General features: G+C 44.2%; 1 protein-coding gene across 1 annotated transcript in view; it reads right to left on the bottom strand.

Annotated features, from left to right (window-relative positions):
• Positions 1-6477: 6477 nt before the first annotated feature.
• Positions 6478-25126, bottom strand: part of MRPS5 (mitochondrial ribosomal protein S5) — a 73928-nt gene continuing 55279 nt past the window's right edge. The window contains exons 8-12 of the mRNA XM_050893045.1: positions 23978-24024; positions 23256-23313; positions 21640-21702; positions 8531-8667; positions 6478-7069 (exon numbers count right to left, since the gene is read on the bottom strand). Of these exons, the coding sequence (XP_050749002.1) occupies positions 6845-7069; positions 8531-8667; positions 21640-21702; positions 23256-23313; positions 23978-24024 (530 nt within the window). The 3' untranslated portion in view covers positions 6478-6844. The remainder of the gene's footprint in view (positions 7070-8530; positions 8668-21639; positions 21703-23255; positions 23314-23977; positions 24025-25126) is intronic.

Raw genomic sequence — 25126 nt, 5'->3', positions numbered from 1 at the left:
CTATTAAACTGTCTTTACCTCAACCCACGAGTTTTCTCACTTTTACTGTTCTGATTCTCTCCCCCATCCCTCCAGGGAGAGTGAGCAAGCGGCTGTGTGGTGCTTAGTTGCCAGCTGGGGTTAAACCACGACAGTGAGTTAATTTAAATGGGGTTTAGACCCAAGAAAGGGTGTTTTCACATGTTAGAGGTGCCTAATAAACAGTGGTACCAAATTAGCCCTTCCAGCTTGTGGGGCAAAAAATGCTTCCATTTTGAGTCTGAAGTTCCTGGATAATAAGGACTGGAGAACGGAAGGGAAATAAAAGTTGATTTGGAGGCTCCTCTGTTGCTTCAGGTCCAGGGGGGACTTTTGAGCTGTGACCATGGGTTTGGGTTGAAGCTTTTTAATTGCAATGTGAGGAAAACATTTGCATTTTTTTCTTGTTTTTTCCTTGTTAAAAACCAGCCTGACGTGTTTTGCTTGTCTTACTGTGACAACAGCAAGTTGATTGCAACAGAAGTGGAAAAAGAAACCCTTTTTCAGAGCAAGGAGGGAACTCACAGCCACTTTGGACACTGGCACTTGATTCTGAAGGTTTAACATGTACCTGTTGAAACTGGTTTCAACATCACGTCATCATGGTGTGTGTGTGTGCGGGGAGGGGTTGGTGCCCAGATTTGCCCTGCTTCTATTAATGCCCCTGAATTTAGCATTAAAACACAAAGATGCCTTTCTGTTTGGGGCTATTTACAAAGGCAGACATTTGCAGTCATACCCAGGACCCTGGGATGTGATATCTCTGTCCACCTTCTGCACCCAGGTGTGGCCAGCACTTCTCTGCACCAAGCAGTGCCGTCTGTCCCCTCACATCCATGTCCCTATGCCTTGTGGCCATCACATTTACAGCCTATGTCTTGGCAGGGCTCCCATCTCTCCTCCCCAATTCTTTCTGCCTTGCTTTGCCCTTTGCTTCTCCCTTCCCTGCCCCACACCAGTTTATACCAGTCTGCAGTAGTTTACCTGCTCGTCCCTTTCCTTCTGGCCCCACCTGGTTTGCTGACATACCTCCCCGCCAGCATTAGCCTAACCTTGCTGTAAACCAGCACTGGAAAAAAACAGCCAGGTGCTGCTGGCATGGGAGTGCTCATCAGCCCCAGTGCAGCTGGGGAGCGGGCTGAGACAAGGTTGTGGACATAGCATTGGGAGGGTGGCCCTGTGGTCCCAGTGTAACCTGGGCCAAGTCTTTGCCTGGGGGGGCTGGGCAGAGAGAAGGGCCACCACAGGGTCAAGAGCATCCAAATGAACTGATACAAAGCAGTGCAGCAACTTTGAAACCCTCCCAGTGTGGCCCCAACTTCAATCCCATGCAGCTGAACAGCTTGCAGGTGAATGAGTGTCCCTGTTTGGCACAGGGCTGCTGGGCCCAAACATAGGACAGTGACACAGTGAGGTGTGGCTTTGTTGCACCAGGCTGCTCAATTGCACCTGTCAGGTGCCAGGTGAGTTGCAGCAATATGCATGTTCCCTGCATGGTGGAAAAAGAGAAAAAGAAAATGAAAAAGCACCCTGAGGTCTCCACTGCGCATCATGCCCAGCCCTCCTATTGTCTCAATACAGCCATGGAGAGCCACATGCCCTGGAAGCTGGGCAGCCCAAGGTAGCTGCCTGGAAAATGGCACAACTCAATGCTTCTGAAGGGAAAGATGCTGCCCAGAGCTCAGAGAATCTCCCAGGACCTACAAACCATCTACCATATGTGCACCAGGTCTCGTCCCCACAGAGAACCCTGAGGATAGCATTGGCCAGCATTCTCAGAATTCACTGTCACCCCACTGGAAACGTTGGGCATGATGAACACTGCAGGCTTGATCCTTCTCCCATGGAGATACTTGTCTGGGGATAATTGCTTATTAGCATGGTTCCCCAGAATGTGAGACGGCTGGCTCTGCTGCATCATGCTTGCACACAGTTGGCCCTTGCAGTTTGTTGATGACAAGGCACCTGCAGTCCTTGCCTCCAGAGCTGCTCCCAGTCTGGCCCAACATATAGGGCTGCTCCATCCCAGGCTCTGCATTTGCTCAGACATTTCCACATCCCCCCAGACTAGCACCTCATCTTCAACAGCATCCTCCTCATGCCATTTCATTCATCCTCCCCATCTCTGGGATTCTCTTGCAGATATAGCTAGATGGAACAGCCCATTTAAAAAGCCACAAATAACCCCTTTTTTCAGAGCACTTACAAGTCCCATTCACACTGTTAAAAACAGTGGGCCTATTGCATCACCGCAGCCACCACCAGATTTCAACTGGTAATGTAACTGGAGTTTCCATCTCTGCTCTTCTTCAGCTTCCTCAGCAAAACAAGGAGGTCTGCAGGCATCTACTCTAGAGAGCAGGCAATTAGACTTTAGTTAAAACAAACTATCCACTTGAAGGCAAGCAAAACCTCAGCTCCTGTGATAAAAACAAGATTACAGACATATCATTCATTAACTATGCCCAGATTGTAATCTTAGTTGCTCTTGCTTCTTAACTGCAATTTTAGCTGTTCCCCAAATATTTGTATATTGGATACCTTGCCTCCAGTGATGCAATGAGTTAGAAGCACTTCCATCTTCTCCTGAATTGCAGGAGAAGAGTTTGCTTTGTCTGAAAGCAAAGAAACTTAATAGAAAATTATGGCCAGCTCCACGGAAAATACAGGAGTTTCTGATGTTTCTCATTTTACAGTCAGCTTTATCTGCGAGTGATGAGCAAACTATATGCTGGGTAAAACATCTATACAAGCATCCATATTAATTTGAACAAACTTGTGAAAATGGGAAACCCACAAAAGATGACTTCTATGGAGGGATCAAAGCTCCATGTGGGTCTGTGGCAGAGTCTGATTCATGTCCAGCTCGGTCTGCCTCCCCCTCTCCTCTCCTGACCCAACTATGGTCCATTTCCCACCTCTGATCTTTGCACTGAGACCACAGCCCGCTCCTGCTCCTTGGTCTCCCTTATGCTAACAGAATCAAGCATTGAAACACCATTGGCTTTGAGGGATGGAAAGCCTTATTCCTGATTCATAGAAATGCTCAAACATGAGTTATTGTCCTGTGGGTCTGAGAAGAGCCCTAAACCTCCTCCAGAGAGCAGAGGCAAGGCAGAGGAGTCCTGAAGACCCTCATGGGAGCAGATGCAAGTGTAGCTAGTGTGCAGACCTTGGGGAAAGAGGGAGATTTGTGGTTACTACATTACTTTAAGTTCTGAAAAGGCAAATGACATTCACCCTACCACTTCCTTACCTTGCAGCTCCTCATTTCTACTAGCACGCAAGGTGGACCTGCAAGGCTCGTGTGGATTTCTTGAAGGCACCAGCTATAAATCAGACACTTCTCAGTGCTTTGGCTGATGGAGAAAAGACCCACTGAGAACAATGGGGTGTTTTACCCTGCACTAGCAGTGAGAACAGAAATTACTGAGTGACCAAGAAGGGTTCAAGGGAGATGTCTGTTTGCAGACCTCTGATCACAAAAGACAGGCTGGAACCCTTCTGCTGAGTGATGGCCTAGGCACCTCACGAGCTGGGAAAATGTGGTGTGAGATCTCAGTTCGGGTTGCACAAGGAAGTGTTCAGGCCCAGGTCAGCTGGGGAGAGCTGGACTTTACAACTTGCTCTGCATTGGGTGCTGCTAGCTAGGACCTGTCCCTACAGCTTGTCTTTCTTCAGCCCTTCCCAAGATTATGCAAGGGCCTGCCTAATTCTGCCATCTGTTGTGGTTTAGGCCCAGCCAACAACAAAGTACCACACAGCCGCTCGCTCACTCCTCCCCCGTGGCAGGATGGGGAGGAGAAAATACAATGAAAAGGCTCGTGAGTTGAGACAAGGCCAGGGAGGGATCACTCACCAATTATGGTCACAGGCAAAACAGACTTGACTTGGGGAAAAAAAAAGAAATCAATTTAATTTATAACCAATCAGATCAGAGTAGGATGATGAGAAATAGAACCATATCTTAAAAACACACTTTCCCCCCACCCCTCCCTTCTTCCCGGGCTGAGCTTTGCTCCCAGTTCCTCTGCCTCCTCCCCCTGCAGCGGCGCAGGGGGATGGGAACGGGGGTTGCGGTCAGTTCATCACACGTTGTTTCTGCTGCTCCTTCCTCCTCGGGGGGAGGACTCCTCACACTCTTCCCCTGCTCCAGTGTGGGGTCCCTCTCATGGGCGTCAGCCCTCCACGAGCTTCTCCAATGCGAGTCCTTTCCACAGGCTGCAGTCTTCCACAAACTGCTGCAGCATAGGCTTCCCCATGGAGTAATGGCCCTTTCTGGGCCCAGCCACCTGCTCCGGCATGGGGTCCTCCATGGGCTGCAGGGGAATCTCTGCTCCACCATTAACCTCCATGGGCTGCAGGGAGACAGCCTGCCATCTCACCACGGGCTGCAGGGGAATCTCTGCTCCAGCGCACCTCCTCCCTCTCCTTCTTCACTGACCTCAGTGTCTGCATGGTTGTTTCTCTCACATCCCGCTCCTCTCTCCGCTGCAGGTCTTTTTTTCAGCAGCCTTCTTTCCCTTTCTTAAATATGCTATGACAGAGGCGCTACCACCGTCGCTGATGGGCTCAGCCTTGGCCAGAGGCAGGTCTGACTTGGAGGTGGGGAAGCTTCTAGCAGCTTCTCACAGGAGCCACCCCTGTAGCCCCTCCCCCGCTACACAAACCCGCACCACACAAGCCCAACACAGTATCTCATCCCACTACGCAGATGGGGCATTGCTGGAGACCTTGACATCACCTACATCCCCAATTTTTGTGCAGCAGTGGCCTTGCATGATCTCCGGTGGCACCATCACCATTCCTGGGCCAGAATATGGGAGGCTTCTCCGTATGTGTTGGGCGAGGAAATGCAAGAACAGGGTGCAAGGAAGCAGCAGGACATCTCCAAGTCTGGATGCAATGACCTGCTACTGACACACACCTTATTCCTGATTATGAGGAGAGAGGAAATGCTGGCATGATCCATCTGCTCACTGCAACAAAGTGAAGCAAATGACAAACAGCTGATCCAGTTAGTCACTTTAGGCTCTCTCTACTACCCAAGCTGAGGCTGTTTTTGGTCAGTAGCAGAGCCAGCTCACTTCAGCTCACTGTTTCTGCAAGGACAGAAGCAAACTGAAGGTCATCTAAATGCAGCAAGATTTGATTCCTTTAGCCCAGGCTTATTCATTCTTGATTTTGCTCAGCAGTAAGATGCAAGCTAAATGGGAGCACACATTCTTGAACAGTAGTTTGATATGCTGCTTACAAGTCTGCAAACAGAACGCTTTGCAATTCTATTGAAGGTGGATTTAGATGGAGCTGGCAAACAGGAATAAAGCCTTCAGCCAACTGCTCAGCAGGCATTGCCTTTGAATTAGAATTTTCATTACCAGAGTGAGATAAAACTCAATTAAATTCACCATGCCTGTTTGTATATAGATGACTGCTGTCTTTAGAAACCTGCACTGAAATCAATGCAAAATATTGCTCCTAAATGTCTTTAACATCAGAACTTCAAATGTAAATTCCCAGGCTGGTCTTGAAGTATTTCTAAGGTATTTTCTCCTGTACTAACAAAACAGGTGGTACAAGCATCTTTTGGCATACAGAGAAATGCCATGACAAGCACTCACAGACTGGGAGGCACAGAAGTTAACTCCTGACTTGTTTTATAGCCTGGATTGCTCTAATACTTTGTGATAAAACACTGCTTGGGTTCAGTTCCACTGTTTCTTTTGCCATGCCTAAGACAAAAACATGGAGTTGCCAGGTAGAGCATTGTGTCCTAGCATGTGGATGCAGAGTCTGTTTATCTCCTGGTGGGACTTGGGTGATGGATCCCCTCCAACCAGTGAGCTAATCTAGCATCTAGCACATACCTCTGTGTGCTTCAGTTGGAGATCTGCTACATGAAGGGGTTTACTCCATCTCCAGTCAGAGGCTGGTGTGTATCATGGACTTGGTCTTTCTCATTTAATCCTCTGACAGCTGTAGCATTTTCTGAATCCTGGGTAGGGTCCAAGACTCTACTGTGCTCAGTACCAAATTGGCAGAATATGAAGTTAGGTCTTATCCCAGCACACGGGCAGAGAAGAGTACCATAAGAAAGGCTGGATTGCAGGTTTTGGACTGGACTTGCAATGCCAGTCAAAATACTGCAATATCCCACAGGAGATCGTGGGGTGGCTGTCCTCAGATATGTGGGCTCTGCTTCACTTGGGGAACCCCCCCACTTGCATGAATAGCATCTGCACAACTCCAGCTGCTGCCCACCATCACCTTGCCCCCCTTCCCGCCCACCAGAAGACACACAACTTCTACTTCCTGATTTCACAGTTCCCCCACCATAATGAGTGAGCCTAGGGAGTGAGATGGAGAGTGCACACATTAACTCCCACTACTGCTGCTTGCTTCAAGATCTCCCAGACATTGGCATTTTGCAAAAAAGACCTGAACAAACCCACACTGAACTCATTCTGAGGATTCTTTATTGCTTTCACAATCTTATCTTTTCAGTAGTTTCCCAAGAGCTTGTGAAAGAAACATGGGATCTGTTGATTAAACATCACCTTCAGGAATCGAGTAAACGCATGCTTGAAGACAAAGTCATGTTCGGTGGCTGTTTCCATCTGAACGTCCCCAGTCGAACAGTGGTCAAAAGAATTGTGGGAAAGCAAACAGTGTTACTGAATGGCAGCAATAGAAGCAGCAATATGAATGGCATGAGAGAGCTACTAGTGCCCTCCTCTGAAATGTAAGCCTAGATAACCTGTCCATTTGGGCTGGGCTTTCCCAGTTCCATCTCTGAGCAGAAGAGACAGAGGGACCATATCAGCTTTTACCATACTGTCCGTCTGACATTCACCCAGGGAGACTTCTTCATTCCCTGAGCTTCTTTCACCTCACTCCACTCCAGCTTTGTGTCTGGAACCTCATCTTCAGGCTCAGGATCCTCACGGACAGTCCCCTCAGGCAGCGCCACGACGATGGGTAGAGGGCCCTGCTCCTCCCGGAACTCCACTACATAGAGACTCTTCTGGTTCGCTAACTGTTGGTGAGTCTCCTGGGAGTAGGAAAGAGAAAAGACAATCAAAGCAATGATGCGCAATGTTGGTTTACTTCAGGTCAAACTCTACGTGGCATATGGGGTAGGAAAAAAAAAGTAATTTACTAATAAACAGTTTAAACACTGCGTAAATTAAATGACTCGTCAGGCTCATCCTCATGGGTTTCAAACGAGCTAATTGCATAAGCAGCAGGAATTCAGACAGCTAGACTGCAGATATACTAACATTACAATGTCATCCTAAAGGAACTTGCTTCTGGAAAGGATCTGGCCAGAAAAGGCACACCCTGCTAATACGGATGCATGTTGGCATGTTAGTAATGTGTAGTAACATTTTTATGTCTTTATATGGATATGAATTTTGCTTTGACAACAGTAAAGTGCTTATTACTGCCCTGACAGGTAATATTAGCTAATACAATAAGATGAATTTAACATTATTTTCAACCATACCTCTTCCTTGCATACAAGTTGTTTTGCTAACACTCAGATTTTACAGAATAAATGTCTACTGGGAACAGGAAATTTCTCCTATGCAGGGCAGTCCAGAAAATATATCAAGTGCACATCTCTCAAAGCAATAATCTATACAGCAGGCCCTTCTTCTATTCTATTCATTCTGTGGAAGACCTCTCAGAGACAATGCATTGAAAATATATGACAGACTTCCTCAAGTCTGATTAACCTCAGATACTGATAAGCATCTGTGACTATCTCATTAGGCAAAGAGGATCATAACCCCATCCCCTCCCGAGGCTAAACTGAAAAAGTTGGCTAGGACGGGGTGACAGATTTGACAACTATAGCTTTGCAGGGCTATATTGGGAATGTAAGCAGCTAAATCCTGGCAGCTACCAACACTATGACCAAATGAGATAACCAGGAATTTCCAAAGGACTGACTCATCCTAAGGCTGATGTTCAAAGGAAGTCAGATGAAATGCTGCATGTTGGATCCTTCCATCAACTACAGGCAGCTGGCTCAGAGAGAGACATCTCCACTGTGTGCACTTTGAGTTAGAGGAAATGACACCATCTCCCTGACTTATTTCAGAGATCTTAATTATACTAGCGATAGAAGCAGCTGTGATGTTTGGTCCTTAGGCAATGAAAACTTAGAATGCAGACAAACAAGCAGCAGCAACCAAAGCTGGGCCACAACTTCCTCTGCCCATGATTTTTCAAATGTCACCAAAAATACTACAAATGAAAGCCCAGAAATTCAGATGTCCCCTGGAGGCATTTGGCGGCAGAACAGGCAGAGTTACATACAGCTGTTTCTGACTGGACAACTTCATACAACTGCTGAGGAATTATTCACATGCTGATTTTGTTTGCTCTTTGCAAAATTACTTCATTTTAAGCCTAGAATATAAACTGTTTGACCACAAACTATTACAATATCAATCCCATTCTGTCCCCTGACCTAATGCATAGAACCACTGAGAGTGCAATCTACCTGTTGTGTCAAGCCTTTAAAGAGAGCTCTGGTAATGTTAATCAAGTTTTTGGATCCAGAAACCTTGGCGTACATGTCTTTAATGCCAATTAGTTTGCAGATGGTGATGATAGCTCGATGGCAACGAAGACCATACCCTGGGGAAAAAAAATATAAATTAGCATTATGTGATTATTTGTAAGCATACAACTTAGCTAAGGAAGTAGAGAGAACTAAGCCTTCTTCTTAGTTATTTTTGTTACCTAGCATGTCAGAACACATTATATCTTAAAAATGGCAAAACCATTCTGGGAAGACTATTCTTTCCAGTCTTTGCAGCCACGCTAACATAAAGATCATGGGGGTTTTATTCTAAATATACCTTACTTAACACATTGCAAAACCAAATGAAAATGTCACCACCTATAAACTCAAAACATAAAACCATAAAAAATGCAACCTGAAGAATTGTTTGATACCACAGGTTTGGGTAGTATTCCTTAGAAGTACCATTGGCAGCTTTAGAAGAATCTTCCATAAACATACCCCACCACGCTGGGAACATTCACCAAACAAAAGGCAATTTCTTTCTCCCACTCAGCAGAAAAATAACACTCTAGTACTTCCCAAAACTAATAATAATAATAATAATAAAAAATTAGCAGACAAGCAAGGCAACAAGTTTAATCAAAAGGGTATTAAAAAGAAGCCATTACAAGGGGAGAGGATCTAAATGTAACTGGATCCTGACCGAGACTGTCTCTTCTAAAAAGCAATACCTACATAGCTTCAAAACTGCTTCCTTCGCAATTTCAGCTGACCAACTGATGAATGACAGCTTCAGTAACTCCTAATGATGGTAAATCTGACTTTAAAGTCTTGGTTCACATACATGATGGAGGGATTTAAACTGGTCTCCTATGGTGAAGTTACTGCTCAAAACAACTGGTATGCTCAAGCACTGCTGTCCTTTGGGCTTCCTTCCAGAAGGACCCTGCAGTAGAAGCAATGTCAGTGTCTCTTATTCCCAGGGAGATTGCTGCTGGATGGCCTACAGTTCCTTCCTAAAGCCTGAGACTGTGCTCAAGACCCTTATCAGACACAGAGCAGGCAGAGAAATTGGGGAGGGAAGGAAAAGGGAAGTCCAAGTAAGTCTGTGGGCAATAATGCTCCAACAGAAAAGTCTGGTCTAAACACAGAGCTGCTGGTGAGTGCCCACTGGCACTGGTGTCTCTTGCTGTTCACAGGCCTTTGGGTAGCCAAATAAAACCTACCACATTTTAATTTTATTGGGCTCTTGGTAAGCAAAGATTTGAGCAGTGAAAGTGGGACTGAAGCTGCCTGCAAATTGAGGAAGTCATCATTGCACCCACTTATACCAAATTCACACTTGCAGTTGATCTCCAAAATGTGAACCTGTTACTTGCCTCCTGACTCAGCAACACCAATTCACCAGCTTCACAGTCTATGCAAAATATAACAGCCACTAGCCACCAGCCACGAAAAAGCTATGCTTTTCCCCTTCAGCTTACAAAAGCTAGCAGAATACTATGCACTATCAAGAGAATAACGCAGCACAGATTATCAAGGTACCGTGCAGAGACATCACTTCCTTTCTCCTGGCCCAGCAACTGGCATGAATTACACTTTGTTATTACATTAGTGGCACAACATGAAGGATGGGGAATGGAAATAAAGAAGACTCCTCGGAGCTAAAACTACATTGGAAAGACAGCAAAATATTCTCTATATTTCTAGAAAAAACAATTATTTTAATCAAGCTTAAAGAACAAATGAGTGTTGTGACACTCACTTGCTTTCAACTTACTGTTCAAAGCAATAAGATCATTGAAAAAAGTTTGTGTGTGTCTGTGGAAACCACAGGCCAAATTACAACAGCTTGTAACTGTAACAACTTTAAATTTGTAGGTGAGTGGGGAGGAGAGACAAATATATTTCAAAATCCACAAACACAACAGAGGTTTGCATGTCATCTGCATCCATCTCCATCACAGAGTGTTATATGAGCCCCAATGCATAATTGTAGTATATTAGCATTAATTGCAAATGGTTTCTTAGACTTGCCAGATTTTAATGAAGGAATTATTTTTTGAGGAGTCTAATTTTGCTCTCTCGTTCCCCAGAGATTTGTTTCACATGGCCTAACTCTATTAATCTTTAAAAATTGGTTTGTGATAGTTCTAATGTATCTTACTTAAAAGCTGAAAAGCCAGGTTATTGATTAGTCCACTCTGCGGGACAGTCTTGCTGCTGAGTAAATGAAGAAAAAAAAAAGTCTATCCCAATGCTGCATGTTTTATTGTGCCAATATGTCCCTTTTTCTTTTAACCTATAATCGGAAAAGAAACTATAACCATCCAAAGCCATTTGTTCTGCCATTTGAGAAAATACTGGTTTCTATGCTGCAAGACAAAGTCAAGTTTTAGACACAATTACATGTGAATGACCTCTGAAAGGCTGTTTGTCAAAGTTTCATTTTCAGTGACTTAAAGCATTTAATTTCTGGCATTTTTGTCGTTGCTTTTCTCCCATTTTATCTCAATCAGGTTTCTGCAGATTGTTAATACATGAAACTCAGAACCCAGCAAACTAGTCCATCAGTCACTGAACAAAATTTATTCCAAACACAAAAGCAAAGGATTCCAACTGCAAACTCCAGCTGTGGAGAAAAAGTTGGGCTCAGACATTTTTAACTTGTCCGTGGCACGCATGCTGCCTTACTGCGGTTTAATTCAATGAGACCTATATAAGTGAAGAGGGTCATTTAAATGTAACAAATTTTCTCACAGTGAAAAAGACACAAAGGTAACCAAAAGAAGTATTTAAAATGTATCCTTCCTATACTAACACAACCTGTTATGGGCAATCTACATTAGACTTTCTGGGTAGCCACTAACAAAAGTTTGGAAACAGAACATCCACTTCAAATCCACACTAAGGGACTACTCTGAGTTAAGTTCACATTCACATGTTCACATTACATTACTTTTTTAACTTGGATTTTCACTTGTCCAATATGTAATCCTGACTATATGATGGGGGGTTTCTCCACTTTGCAGGAATTAAGAATAAATTCAAGAAAGGATCATTGAAGTACAACAGTGACTTTACCTTTTCTACTGAAACATTAGGTTCTGTTGCAATCATTTGTTGAGATAGCTGCCTGAATCCTACGTACAGGAACTGGAAATAAACTGCCAGCTGTAATTATGCAAAGTGAGAGGCTTCAGCATACCTAACTATACAGCTGTAATGCCAGCAGCAAACAGAAGGAGTCTTTTATACTTTAAGTGAAGACAGTCTACGTATGCCATGGTCTAATGTGAAAACTATGAATAACTGTAATTTTTCACACCTATTAATGACAGCTACGTGGGCTTCACAGCCACGTAAGTGTATCTGACAAACTGTTCCGCATTTTCCCTTATTAATTCACATTAGGAACTAACGTAAACTATTTAGAGATGTATCAATGTGGCTAGCAGAGTAGTCTCATGACTCCTGTAATTATAAAGTCAAGTCAGAGATGAAGATTAAGAGCTGTCCATGCTCCAAAAGGTAGCACATTCTGCAGCACAGATAAGCAATACCCCCTGGAGTTTCCATCCAGCTGGCATGTGCTAGAAACAGGAGCGATCTGGAATGGTGGCAGACATGAAGTCCAGAGCCTGCCTCAGGTTAAATCTTGTTCTGTAGTATGTCCAGAAGTCATTTAATTGTTCTAAAATCACAGCTAGCTCCCGCTGCTGCTATGAATCCTTCCCTTAGAATATAACACAAAAGCCTGTCACTAAGGTAAAATCACCAAGAGCTTTATCCATACCATCCCTAAAAACTCAATTTTGCATAGATACACAATGTTACAGCTTGTTTTCAGGTCATGAACACATAATGAAGTCTCTCTCTCTCACACACACACACACAATTCATCTACAAAATTTTACACACTGATCTATCATTACACTTCTTAATATGGCCAATGATGCCTGCTGTCCGGAGCACACTGGACATAAGCACAATTTTTTCTTCGACAACATCAAACCTGCTTCAGGAAATGCACAATCTAGTTCCATCAGTTATAAAACAGGGAAAATATTAATTAAGTGGAAAAGTGTTTCCTGGTTTTTGGAGGATACTTGCATACATGTGAATACGTTGTGTAACTGAAAAGGCCAGCAAGATATGCAGACAAGGCAAAGCATTGGCCAAAACTGGCAGCAACAAACTACCAAGGCTAAGGTGCTAATGTGACAGAACTGGACTTGTATTCTGACACAGTTTGGCATGATACTCTCACAAATAAACTAGGAAAATAAGAACCAGGCAAAATCATCATTAAAGTATGTATCCCCATTACCAGCAGTCTGCTGTCAGGCCGAGAGCATTTTCCAGATAGGATCCTGCTGTGGATTTGTTACGGCTTTAATACCTGCAAGTATCTTCATTGACAACTTGGATGGGGGAACAGACTGAAAAAAAATGGGTTGAGGATATGATCTTGGGAAAGGCTGCAAGCGTACTGGAGGTCAGAAGGAGAAGTCAAGATAGGTCTGACAAACTGGAGACACAGTTTGAAACCAAAACACTGAAATTGAACAAAGACAGATGCAGAGTGCATTGCTGAGAAATCAAAAGCACAAGTACAAAATAGAGGAGACTGAACAGCAACAGAAAAAAGATCTGGGAATTATAACGGACCCCAAAAAAACCTCCAGTGATCAACAGAATTATCCTGCTGCAGCACATTTGAAGCCTAGAACAAAATGCACACTATATGTGTTTTTCCAAGCATTATCAATCAATGGTGTTCATATGTGTTAAATGTTGCTCAATGGTGTTAACACCTTTAAGAGGCCTAGATCTCCACCTGCAGTGTGGACACGGGCACAGTCCAGTAGAATGGCAAGTGCAACCTCTGGGGAAGGTGAAGAATGGAAGCTAGTGACTTCTGGCACCAAGAGGAGGGCTCCAGCTCCACCTAAAGGCTTGCCACTATGAAATAGGTTCACTGCCCTCAAGGCTGAAGAGGACCCAGATGTGCTTTCAAGCAAAGCATCTGGGCCAACTGACCCTCAACAACGCAAGGCCACTGGGAGAAAGCAGTGACCGATAGTAATGGGCAACTCCCTGCTGCGGGGAAGAGGCACCCATATGCTGACCTGACCTATCATCTTAGAGAAGTCTGCTGCTTGCCAGGGGCCTCGATCACAGATGTTGTGGAGAGACTGATGAAGCTTGTCCGACCCTCTATTACCCCTTGCTGTTCTTCCATGAGGGCACCAATGAGGTGCACTGCCAGGAGCAAGCTGGAGATTATCAAAAGCAACTACAGAGTTCTGGAGGCAATAGGGGCATGGGGGCCCAGGTAGTGTTCTCCTCAACTCTGCCAAGAAAGGGAAAGGGTGTAAGGAGGAGGGCGCTGATAACGCACGTCAACAATTGGTTGTGGAGGTGGTGTCAGCAACAGGGTTTTGGTTTCTATGACAATGGGACCTTGTTTGAGGATCAGCGTGGGCTTGGGAGAGATGGGATCCACCTTGCTAAGCAGGGCAAAGGTATCTTTGCCAGTAGGATGGCTGACCTGATGAGGACGGCTTTAAACTATGACCGACAGGGGAGGGAGAGAGTTATCAGCAACCCTCTGAGGGGGTGACAGACAGGGTTGATGAACAAAGGGTCTGGAGTGATGTGAACAAAAAGAAAAGCAAAAATCATCAGAACAGGGCTTGAGTGGGGTCACCTCCAGCATCTGCATGTAAGCAAGGAAGTGTCTGCAAGGCACTGGTACGGAAAAGTGCTTTCTGGGAAATCAGCATGCCAAGGTGCCTCTCTGAAGAGCCTGTACACTAATGCACGCAGCATGGAGAATAAACATGAGGAATTAAGAGATCTGTGCACAGTTGCAAGTCTTGTTGAAATCATGGAAACATGGTGGATGGCTAACATGAATGGAGTGCTACAGTGGAGGGACACAGGCTCTTTAGAAAAGACAGGTTGGGAAGACAAGGAGGTGGAGTCGCCCTTTATGTGAGAAAATAGCTGGAATACATGGAGATCTGCTCTGCTCTGCTCTGGGGATGGATGATGAGCCAATTGAGAGCTTATGCATAAGGACTAAAAAGCAGACCAACATGGGTGACATTGTAGGGCATGTCTGTCTGCTAAAGGACACTTGATCAAGAAGAATAAGTGGATGAGGCCTTCTACAGACAGCCAGAAGGAGCCTCATGTTCACAGGCCCTGGTCTTCATGGGGGAATTTAACCACCCTGATAGATGATGGAGAAACAATACAGAAGGGCATAAGCAATCCAGGAGATATCTGGAGTGCACTGACAACAACTTCCTAGCTCAAGTGACAGAGAAGCCAACAAGGAAAGGTGCTTTGCTGGACCTCATACTCACAAACAAGGAAGGGCTTGTTAGGGATGTGAAGGCTGAAGGCAGCCTTGACTGCAGTGACTATGAGATGGTGGCATTCAGGATTCTGTGAGGAGAGAGCAACGCAAAAACCAAGACCACAATGCTGGACTTCATCCTCTTCAAGGATCTGTTTGGAAGAGTCCTGTGGAATAAGGCCCTGGAGGGAAGAGGAGCCCAAGAAAGCTGGTCATATTAAAGGATCACCTCCTCTAAGCTCAGGAGTGGTCCATCCCAACAAGGAGGAAGGCAGGCAAAAATGCCAGGAGGCCTGCATGGGTGAACAAGATGCACCTGGCAAAACGCAAACATAAAAAGATGGAAGCAGTGACAGGTAACCTGAGAAGAATAGAGAGACAGTGTCTGAGCACGCAGAGATACAGTTAGGAAAGCCAAAGCCCAACTGAATCTGGCAAGGGATGCCAAAGGCGACAAGAAGAGCTTCTATAAGTATCTAAGTGCCAAAAGGAAGACTAGGAAAAAAGTGTGCTTGCTGCTGAATGGGGCAGGGGACCTGGCAACACAGGACATGGAAAAGGCTGAGGTATTAGAGGACCCAGGGAACTACAGGCTAGTCAGCCTCACCTAGATCCCTGGGAAGCTGATGCAACAAGTAATCCTAGAAACCATTTCCAGGCACGACGTACAAGAAGGTGATCAGGAGTAGTCAGCACAGATTCACCAGGGGTAAGTCACACTTGACCAACCTTATAACCTTCTATGATGAAATGGAGAGCTGTGGATATTATCTGTCTTGACTTCAGTAAGGCTTTTGATACTATCTCCCATAAGATCCTGACAGAGAAGCTGATGAAGTATGGGCTGGATGAGCAGACAGTGAGGTGGATAGAAAACTGGCTGAACACTCAGGCCCAGAGGGTGGTAATCAGCGGCATGAACTCTAGAGGCCAGAAACTAGTGGTACACCCCAGGGGTCAATACTGGTGCCAACTGCGTTCAACATCTTCATTAATGATCTGGATGGTGGGGCAGAGTGTACCCTCAGCGAGTCTGCTGATGGTACAAAGCTGGGAGGAGTGGCTGATACACCAGAGGGTCATGCTGCCATCCAGAGGGACCTCAACAGGCTGGAGAAATGGGCTGACAGGAACCTCATCAAGTTCAACAAGGGCAAGTGCAAAGTCTGGCATCTGGGGAGGAACCCCATGCACCAATACATCCTGGGGGCTGAACGGCTGAAAAGCAGCTTGGCAGAAAAGAGCTCGGGGGACCCTGGTGGCCACCAAGTTGACCATGAGCCAGCAATGTGCCCTTGCAGCAAAAAAGGCCAACAGCATCCTGGGCTGCTTTAGAAGGACTGTTGCCAGTGGGTTGAGGGAGGTGATCCTTCCCCTCTATACTCAGCAGTAGTGAGACATGCCTGGAGCACTGTGTCCAGTTCTGGGCTCCTCAGTACAAGAGAGACATGGACATACTGCAGAGACTCCAGCAAAGGGCTATGAAGATGATTAAGGGACTAGAGCATTTCTCGTATCAGGAAAGACTGAGAGAGATGGGACTGTTTAGCCTGGAGAAGAGAAGGCTCTGGGTGTATCTTACCAATATACATGAATATCTGAAGGGAGGGTGCAAAGAGAATGGAGCCATGCTTTTTTCAGTGGTGCCCAGTGACAGGACAAGAGGCAACGAGCACAAACTGAAACACAGGAGGTACCATCTGATCACCAGGAAACACTTTTTCACAGTGAGGGTGAGTAAGCATTGGTGCAGGTTGCCCTTAGAGGCTGTGGAGTCTCTATCTTTGGAGATATTCAAAAGCTGTCTGGACATGGTCAAGGGCAGCTTGCTCTGTGTGACCCTGCTTGAGCAGGAGGTTGGACAAGACAACCCCCAGAGGTCCCTTCCAACCTCAATCATTCTGTGATACGCAATTTTTACTGTGTAAGTTGAATGGAAAAGCCTCACTGGGCAGGGCAACAGTAGTATGTCAGCTACAAAAGGACCCCTCCTGGGAAAAAGAGAAGGTAGCGGACAGGCAGTTTGTTTCTCAAATCAAATAAAAAAATGGAAATAAATTAGGACAACAGTCTGGTGAGGTAAAATTAATCATAAGGTGACCCTGATTGTTCTTGCTTCTGAGGTTCATGAATGTAACATAACAGATGAGGTAGGAAGGTATGTCTTATTCTATGTTCCACTACAAGAAAATAACATCTAACACGAATTTTCCTTTACCATTTAACAGTAATAGCATTATTTGTTTGTACGTGCATGGTCAAATGGATAGTTCAGTTGTGCTACTCCTGCACTCCTGTGCATGTTTTTCATTCATTATATTGAAGACTAAACTGAAGTTTCTTTTAAGCGGTTATCTTAAAAATTATAGCTCAATTACCTAATTGACCACCTTGAGAGCTCCTTAAATGCAGAAAAACTGCAGAAATGTAAATGATGACAGTATGACTCCATACCTGTTAATTTGTAAAGATTTTTCTAAGCCCATGCTATCACTTTACTGTCACACTGATTAAAAAAAACCCCTCATCCCAGAATCAAAATGTCATCTAATTAAAATTGTGTTGAAGGTTCATAGCAATTTTAATGTTTTCAAAATATATTAGTAACTATGAACATTAATAATTATATTCTCATATTACTAATGTGACAGTGCAGAACAAGAATACCAGATATACAACATCAAATAGTATGTCCAAAGTGTCAATGCTTCAGCTTACTCAAAGGTTGTAGTAATTGATGAATTAAGTAGTTGAACTTGACATTGTTCTGACTGGAAAAATATCCCAAATTTCTGACTTCTTATAAGCTAATCATTAAATGTACTTGCAGTTTAGATCTTATCATAATGAAACTGAAGTGATTTACAAAGAACCAGCCATGTAAATTAATATTTCCTATTTGTATATTAAAATTAGACGACCAATTAAGAGTGCTCAGCAGCAAACTAAATCTGTTTTCTATAGAACAGCAGCTACCTTTATCTGTCCTGAAAGCAAAGTTAGGCTAAACAAGCCAAATCAAACCTTTGTACATAAAGGTCTAACTCAAAAGATGCATGCAAAGAAATGACCTCATGTCATCATTGCAGGTCTTCAAAACAGAAAGACCCCAGAAGGTAAAATGGATCACACTGAAAACTGCAATGCATTAGAAATAAGCTAACCTTTAGCTCCCCAAACTACCTTGTGTTAAAATTTTTTATGTTGCAATCCTGAAGAACATGATAGCAGTTTACAAGGTTGCTCTGGATGTACCCCTGTCATTGTAAATGACTGGCAAAGCACATATTGCAACAGCTCTGAAGGTGAGGAAAGGGATAGCAGAAAGTTAGCAACATGTCTTCAGAAGGTAAGCGTTCATGTGGAAGCTATTAGAGACAGCACACACACAACTGAGGGACAATGTGTGGTGGGCTGTATATCTCTTCAGCTAAAGCTGGGAGGGGAACACAGTCATGGCTCTCCATCAATTCCCAGTCCAATGGTAAAATCTGTGCTGTGTCTTGCTGGTGCAGAAGTTTCAACACTAGACATGCTGAGTTGCCATACTTCACAACTATTGACAGTGATTTAGTACCATTGTGGACCAAAAGAATTTTTAATTGCAATTACTTCCAATGGACTGGTAGCTGTAAGGGTATGTTGAAGGGAGAGTGACAAGAACATACAGGGACACAAACATGACCGACAAATGATAAAGGAGGCAGTGATGAGAACCAAACCTGGTCAGCCACACTAATTGATGAGAGCATGTGAGCGTGTGAGAGTGTTTACTCTCATGAGGTTATATGATTAGGGACCTTGTCAATTGGGAAACTGAGGGAAAAAGGGGAAACCGGAAACAAAATATACAGACACACAGATCTGACAAAACAAACATAGACAATGTCAAGAAACAAACATCGCCACTAATTGATGGGCTATCAAGAAACTACAGGTGCCACTTCCAGGAAGATCAACGTGGACTTTGCAACTGCTAAGACTGAAAACCAGAGGAGACCCAGACTGGGAGGGATGTGACAATCGATAGTGCTATACAAACCCACCAGTAGCTGGAGCAAGACCATGAGTCACAGCCTGTCTGCCTGGTGGTAGCTGCTGGGGGCGCCGAGCATCTGTATCTTCCCCAGTCCTGGTGTGCATGAGGTCTGCATGTGTTTTCACTATGCGTTGGGTTTGTGTGGCAGGGTTTTGGTAGTGGGGGAAGGGCTACAGGGGTGGCTCCTGTGAGAAGCTGCTAGAAGCTTCCCCACCTCCAAGTTGGACCCGCCTCTGGCCAAGGCCGAGCCAATCAGCAATGGTCATAGCGCCTCTGGGATAACATATTTAAGAAGGGGAAAACACTGCTGAAAAACCTGCAGTGGAGAGGAGTGGGATGTGAGAGAAACAACCATGCAGATACCGAGGTCAGTGAAGGAGGAGGAGGTGTGCCGGAGCAGAGATTCCCTGGCAGCCCATGGCGAGACAGCAGACTGTCTCCCTGCAGCCCACGGGGGTGAACGGTGGAGCAGAGATTCCCCTGCAGCCCATGGAGGACCCCATGCCGGAGCAGGTGGCTGGGCCTGAAGAAGGCTGTGACCCCATGGGAAAGCCCATGCTGGAGCAGTTTGTGGAGGACTGCAGCCCGTGGAAAGGACTCGTGTTGGAGAAAATCGTGGAGGGCTAACCCCTGTGGGAGGGACCCCATGCTGGAGCAGGGGAAGAGTGTGAGGAGTCCTCCCCCCGAGGAGGAAGGAGCAGCAGAAACAGCGTGTGACGAACTGACCGCAACCCCCATTCCCATCCCCCTGCGCCACGGCGGGGGGTGGACGTAGAGGAACTGGGAGCAAAGCTCAGCCCGGGAAGAAGGGAGGGGTGGGGGGAAAGTGTGTTTTTAAGATATGGTTCTATTTCTCATTATCCTACTCTGATCTGATTGGTAACAAATTAAATTGATTTCTTTTTTTTTTTTTCCCCAAGTCAAGTCTGTTTTGCCTGTGACCATAATTGGTGAGTGATCCCTCCCTGGCCTTGTCTCGACTCACGAGCCTTTTCATTATATTTTTCTCCTCCCCATCCCACCAGCGGGGAGAACTGAGCGAATGGCCATGTGGTGCTTTGTTGCCGGCTGGCCTTAAACCATGACACACTAGCAAACTTTAAGCTGGACTAGCCGGTGAGTAGGGGGGCCTCAGGTCTGGGCCGGGGTATCAGGTGGGCAGGGGGTCCATGCTCGTATACCCAGGGGGACTTGTGAATGTGGAATGCATGAGGGACAAGTGTGCGAGTGCATGTGTGTTGGCTAATGAGCATCAAGGTGAACCAGCTGGTGAGTAGGGGACCTGTGAAGTGGGTAAGAGGGCCCAGAATCTGGGCAGGGGTGCTGGGTGCACAGAGGGGCCACGCTGGTACTTGAGGGATCTGCGAACGTGTGTGTGCTTGTGAACCTGGAGAGTGCTGTGTGTGCCTGCACTAGTGATCTCCTATCTCTGCCAGCCAAAAAGGAGGAGGGGACTCAGCTGTCTGTGCTTATGTTTATGTGAGTCCTGTATGTAGGTGCTGTTGAAGGCAGCACCTTGCCTGTGGCCAGCCGTGTCAGCGTCCTGTGTGTGTCCAAGTGTCTCTGGGATGTATAGTCAGCTTCACTACTGGTTGTACCTGCAAACGGGAAAGTGACAACTGCATCCCTCAGCGTGGGCAGAGGCCCTGAGTCCCTGGGCTGGGCTCCAGTGGCTGGGCAGGAGGGTCCTGGGCTGAAGCGGCTGGAGGAGGCAGCTGTACATCTAACATCACTTAACAGCAGCTTTGTGGAAGAACAGACCTGTGAGCTGAGAGCTACCAGGCATGGACTCACTACTTCTCACATCTAACCTACAGGAGTCTAAAGAAGCACTTGCCCATACTACAACTGGGATCAAAGTGAAGAACAGCTTGCAAAGATGGAGAAAGGAAAACACTGCTACGGTGTAACAATCAGACGGTCTTTGTGCTGACATGGTGCAGGACAACAAGCCAGGATAGATAATCCCTCTAGTTTCCACACTGGGAGCTCTTGATTTTAGGGAAAATAAAGCAGTAATGGTCTCAAGGAAGTAGCAGGCTGGATGCTGTCCTGGCTCCAGCTCATGACCACAGGTAGCCTGAGGCAGTTGAGGGAGGACATCTGCCCGTGCTATCCCAGTATGGACTTAGGAGGGACAGGCACACAGGTTAGGGCTTGCACTCTGATTCCCATTTGAAGCATTCCCACTACTGCTTACTAAACTACCTCTGAATCTTGTCTGGAAAACAGCTATTAAAAATCACTGAAAAATAATGAAACGAACCTATCAGTTCTCCAAAGCATGCATGGGGCATATGGTGGGAAGAAAAATCTGCACGGTTCTTCTAAAGGCCTTTGCCTCCAACACCTACTCTATTCCATTAGACTTTTCCACATCTAGGTAATTTAGAGCTGAAGGAACTACACTTAGGAAGCATGAAAGAAAACCACGAATAGAGCTCCCACCAGTGTGAGAGGGACAAAGCCCGATTTACAATAACAAAGCCATGTCATCAACAGTAGGTATTTCTAATGAAAAACAATTCATCATCTTCAACATTTAAAACATGGTAGACCAGCACCAAATGATCCATCTCTGAAGTAAACAGATGTTGCACAAATTTAACTTCATCAAATAAATACCAGTCAGTAATTAATAAAACTTCAAAATTTACAGGCAGCTTTAATTACCTTTGTTTTGCTTCTTCATGCGGATGGTTGTGCTTTTAAACTTCACTGTAATGTCATGGTAAACTGGAGGGGAGAAAAAAAAGGTATTACAGCTAAATTTTTCATTCTAGAAAAGCTTTAGCTCAGCACATTTAAGGAATACCTTTCTTTTTCAGAACTGAACGGGAAGTTGGTTTTACTCTGAGTTCTTTAAAGAGAAGGGTTAATCTAGGTAAATTTCTGGAATAGATTAGTAATGTTTACACATCTGTGAATACTATGTTACTATTGGCTACAAAACCAAGCTTCACTTGAAAAATATGAAGTGTCTATATGCCTCTAATGATCCTCATTTAGCTTTGAAGTGAGCTCATGTGATACAATTTAACCTTCTTCCTCATACTCAGATTTTTCTAATACTTCAGCTTTTAACCTAAGATTTCGCCATAGGCTTCAGTGTTCTTGGATTTTCTATACAGAATATTTACCATTCCAGTCTTCCTGCTTCTCTCTGCTTCAAAAGGAATCCCAAACTCATATCCTCTCTGGTGGGTAGCTGTTATATACATCTGATTCAGTGGCTCAGTCTCTGCATAGTGGATTCTAGCACTGCAGTCAAGATGGCTCAGAGAGGACCTCTATGTTAAGTAGAATGGAAAGCATGGTGGAAACACCACCAGTTTTTAATCAAATCCCCAATCTGTTAGTGTGAAATCATAATGCTCAAGGAATACACTCATGAGGATAACTGCAGTTCTGTATTTGTAAGCTGAAGTTTTATTATACTGAATATTTATCTACACAATGACTTGGTTAAATATTCATATACTCTGTAAGGTACCATCTTTCAACATTTTTCTGAAAGATAACTGCATATTTGGTATACTGGTACCACGTCTGACATGAGAGAGGATTTGTATGGTATTAAATTGAATTAACAAAAAGCTACCATGAAACATCAGACTGACTTCTCCAGCCCACGTTCTCTCCAGCTGCTGGACTTTGTCAGCATACATGGATTGAGTCAACAGGGAATCATCCCTGACATACAAAGGGGAAAAGCACAGAGGAGTTCACTGTAGAGAAAAGATGCCCAGACAGTATCTGAATTCCTTAACTCAAATTGTGCCAGCAGAGATCTTGCTACTACCCCCTCCCCCCCCCCCCCATTTTTAAAGAGCCTGAAATACTATGCATTAAGTATCCAAATTTTAAACAAGGCAAAGGCAGGAGACTAGAAGGGAGATAAATCTCTCAACATTTTAACAACAACATCTCGTGTTATGCAATCTTAACTTTTCTTCATGTACCTTCCTACAACTGTTGATACAAACCTGAGTGAAAGTAAACAGTAAACCACATATTCATTCCAGATAATGGTGATTTATTTTACAGAGGGATTGACAGGCTATGTACTCTGACACTACCACTGTCTAGCTAAAACAGTCTGGGGCTAAGATTTCATACAGCATGCTGAAGAAACAAAATAACGCAATAATAATAATAATACAATGCATCAGATCAGAAAGGTTTTAGTTAACATCTTTTTATGCTTTGTAACTAGTTGCAACCAGTTCTTGTTGGTATATTCAATACTTATTGAAAGTGAAAGAGTCTAAAAAAATCATAATACTTACTTGTGTGGTTCTGATACAGCTCTATAAAATGTAAGCAGCGTATTGCTTTATTCTTTGCCTAGGGAATAAAAGCAGAAAACATTTTTTCTTGAATTTTTCTGCAAAGTATTTGACATTTACCATTGTTCAGTTAACTAGACAGAAAAAAAGCAAGAAAGAAAACTTAGGAAAACAGGTTTCCCACATCTAAACAATTTACTTTATGGAAATGAAAATGTTCTCTTTAAAGAATCGCCGTCTCCTAAAAGATTTAATATTTAAAAAGATTTCTCAATATAGTAACAACTTTATCAAACTTTGTGTATTTTAGCATTGCTACTTTGATAGCTTAGTTGAGCATTACATCACAAACTAGATTAATGTAGATGGACAAGCAACTTTTTGAAGTCTAAAGGAGCCTTAATAAGGTCTTTATGCATGCGTAAGAGAAAAATTCCTACACACTAACTGTACAAGCAGATTGTATGCTATATAGATATTGGAAACAATTGAGCAAGGGGGGATAGGTGTAGGCCACAGCAAAGGGAGTAGAAAGAAAATAAAGTGTGCACTAACAGAATTTCATTGCAGGGCAACCTCATTATTTGTATCAAGATGGACAAATCACATACATGGACTTGCTTCTTTGCATAGACTACAAAAGATACTGATTATTTAAAAAAAAATGTAGGTATGAATTATTTGTGCTTGTCATCAAGCAACAAATAATTCAATCAACATACTTTCCGTAAAGCATTCATCCTGTCACCTGCTTTCCCCATTGCAAAACCTGCAAGACAGAAAAGAGTCATTTTATTACTGAGAAATACATGAGGCAGAACCTTCAGAAAGCAAAGGGTAAAAAACCAGAGAACTTCACAACCACATTTAGTATCTGTTATTTCCACTCCATTGCATAGATCATACTCAGAAAATGGTCCAGAGAAAACCACAGAAACCATACAAAGTAACAGTTTAGGAGTTATGAATATCTAACAATTGGATGCCAGTTGCTTGTTGTCAAATGAAAACAAATAAGGCTTAAGTTATTTCTTTTGTGTATTCATCCAAACTTGTTCCAAACAACTGAATAGTGGTGACTTCTTCAGCCAAAAAAAATCCAGTCTTCTGCTTAAAAATAAAGAAGGGAAGGAAAAAAAAAAAGGAAACTGATGCAGTTATGTTAACTACGCCTGTACAGAGTAGCTCCAAGACCCTAGAAGCAAATGAGACTGGGTTTCTATTAGCAAAATAGAGAATACAAAAACCAGTTTTAACAGAATAGTGCATTTGCAAAAAATGCATGCTTGTAGAACAGAGAAAAAAACAGACTGCCAGTTTACAAACTGCTACCTAATTCTCTCTGAACCCTCAGACCTACTCCTATTTACCAGGTGAACTGTGGTAGTGATGAAGAGATTTCACAGCAGTCTCGGAGTATTTGCAGTCAGCTCAGAGCAAGGCATCAACTGACTGTACGGAATGAATAAGAGGATGACAACTGTTTTTACAAACTCTGTAGTCCAACAATGTCAAGGTAGATTGAATTAAAATCATTTAACTTCAAATCAGCGGATCTAGCTTTTTTGATCCTTCGATGTTTCTGTTGTGACAGCTGGGGGTGTGGGTTACCTGTATCCAAAAACCTAATCCAAAAATCAATGGGATTGGACCCATTGGCCAACAATGACTCACTAATTTCATGCAGACATTACAAGAGAAATGGGCTGGAAGAGGTCTAGGAAAGAAATACCATTCTGACTGTTGTGGTGCTACAAGCAAAGAGGATATGACCGCAAGCCTGGAGCTGCTGTGGAAGAAGCAGACAGTCAAGGGTAGTGTCTGCTATAAGCTACCTCTTGAGACAGCTTTCCCTGTGCATGCACCATGCA

The sequence above is a fragment of the Gymnogyps californianus genome, chromosome 3 (genome assembly GCF_018139145.2).
Source record: "Gymnogyps californianus isolate 813 chromosome 3, ASM1813914v2, whole genome shotgun sequence".
Lineage (NCBI taxonomy): Eukaryota > Metazoa > Chordata > Aves > Accipitriformes > Cathartidae > Gymnogyps > Gymnogyps californianus.
The sequence above is the reverse complement of the archived record's forward strand: the minus strand, read 5'-3'. Positions and strand labels throughout refer to the sequence as shown.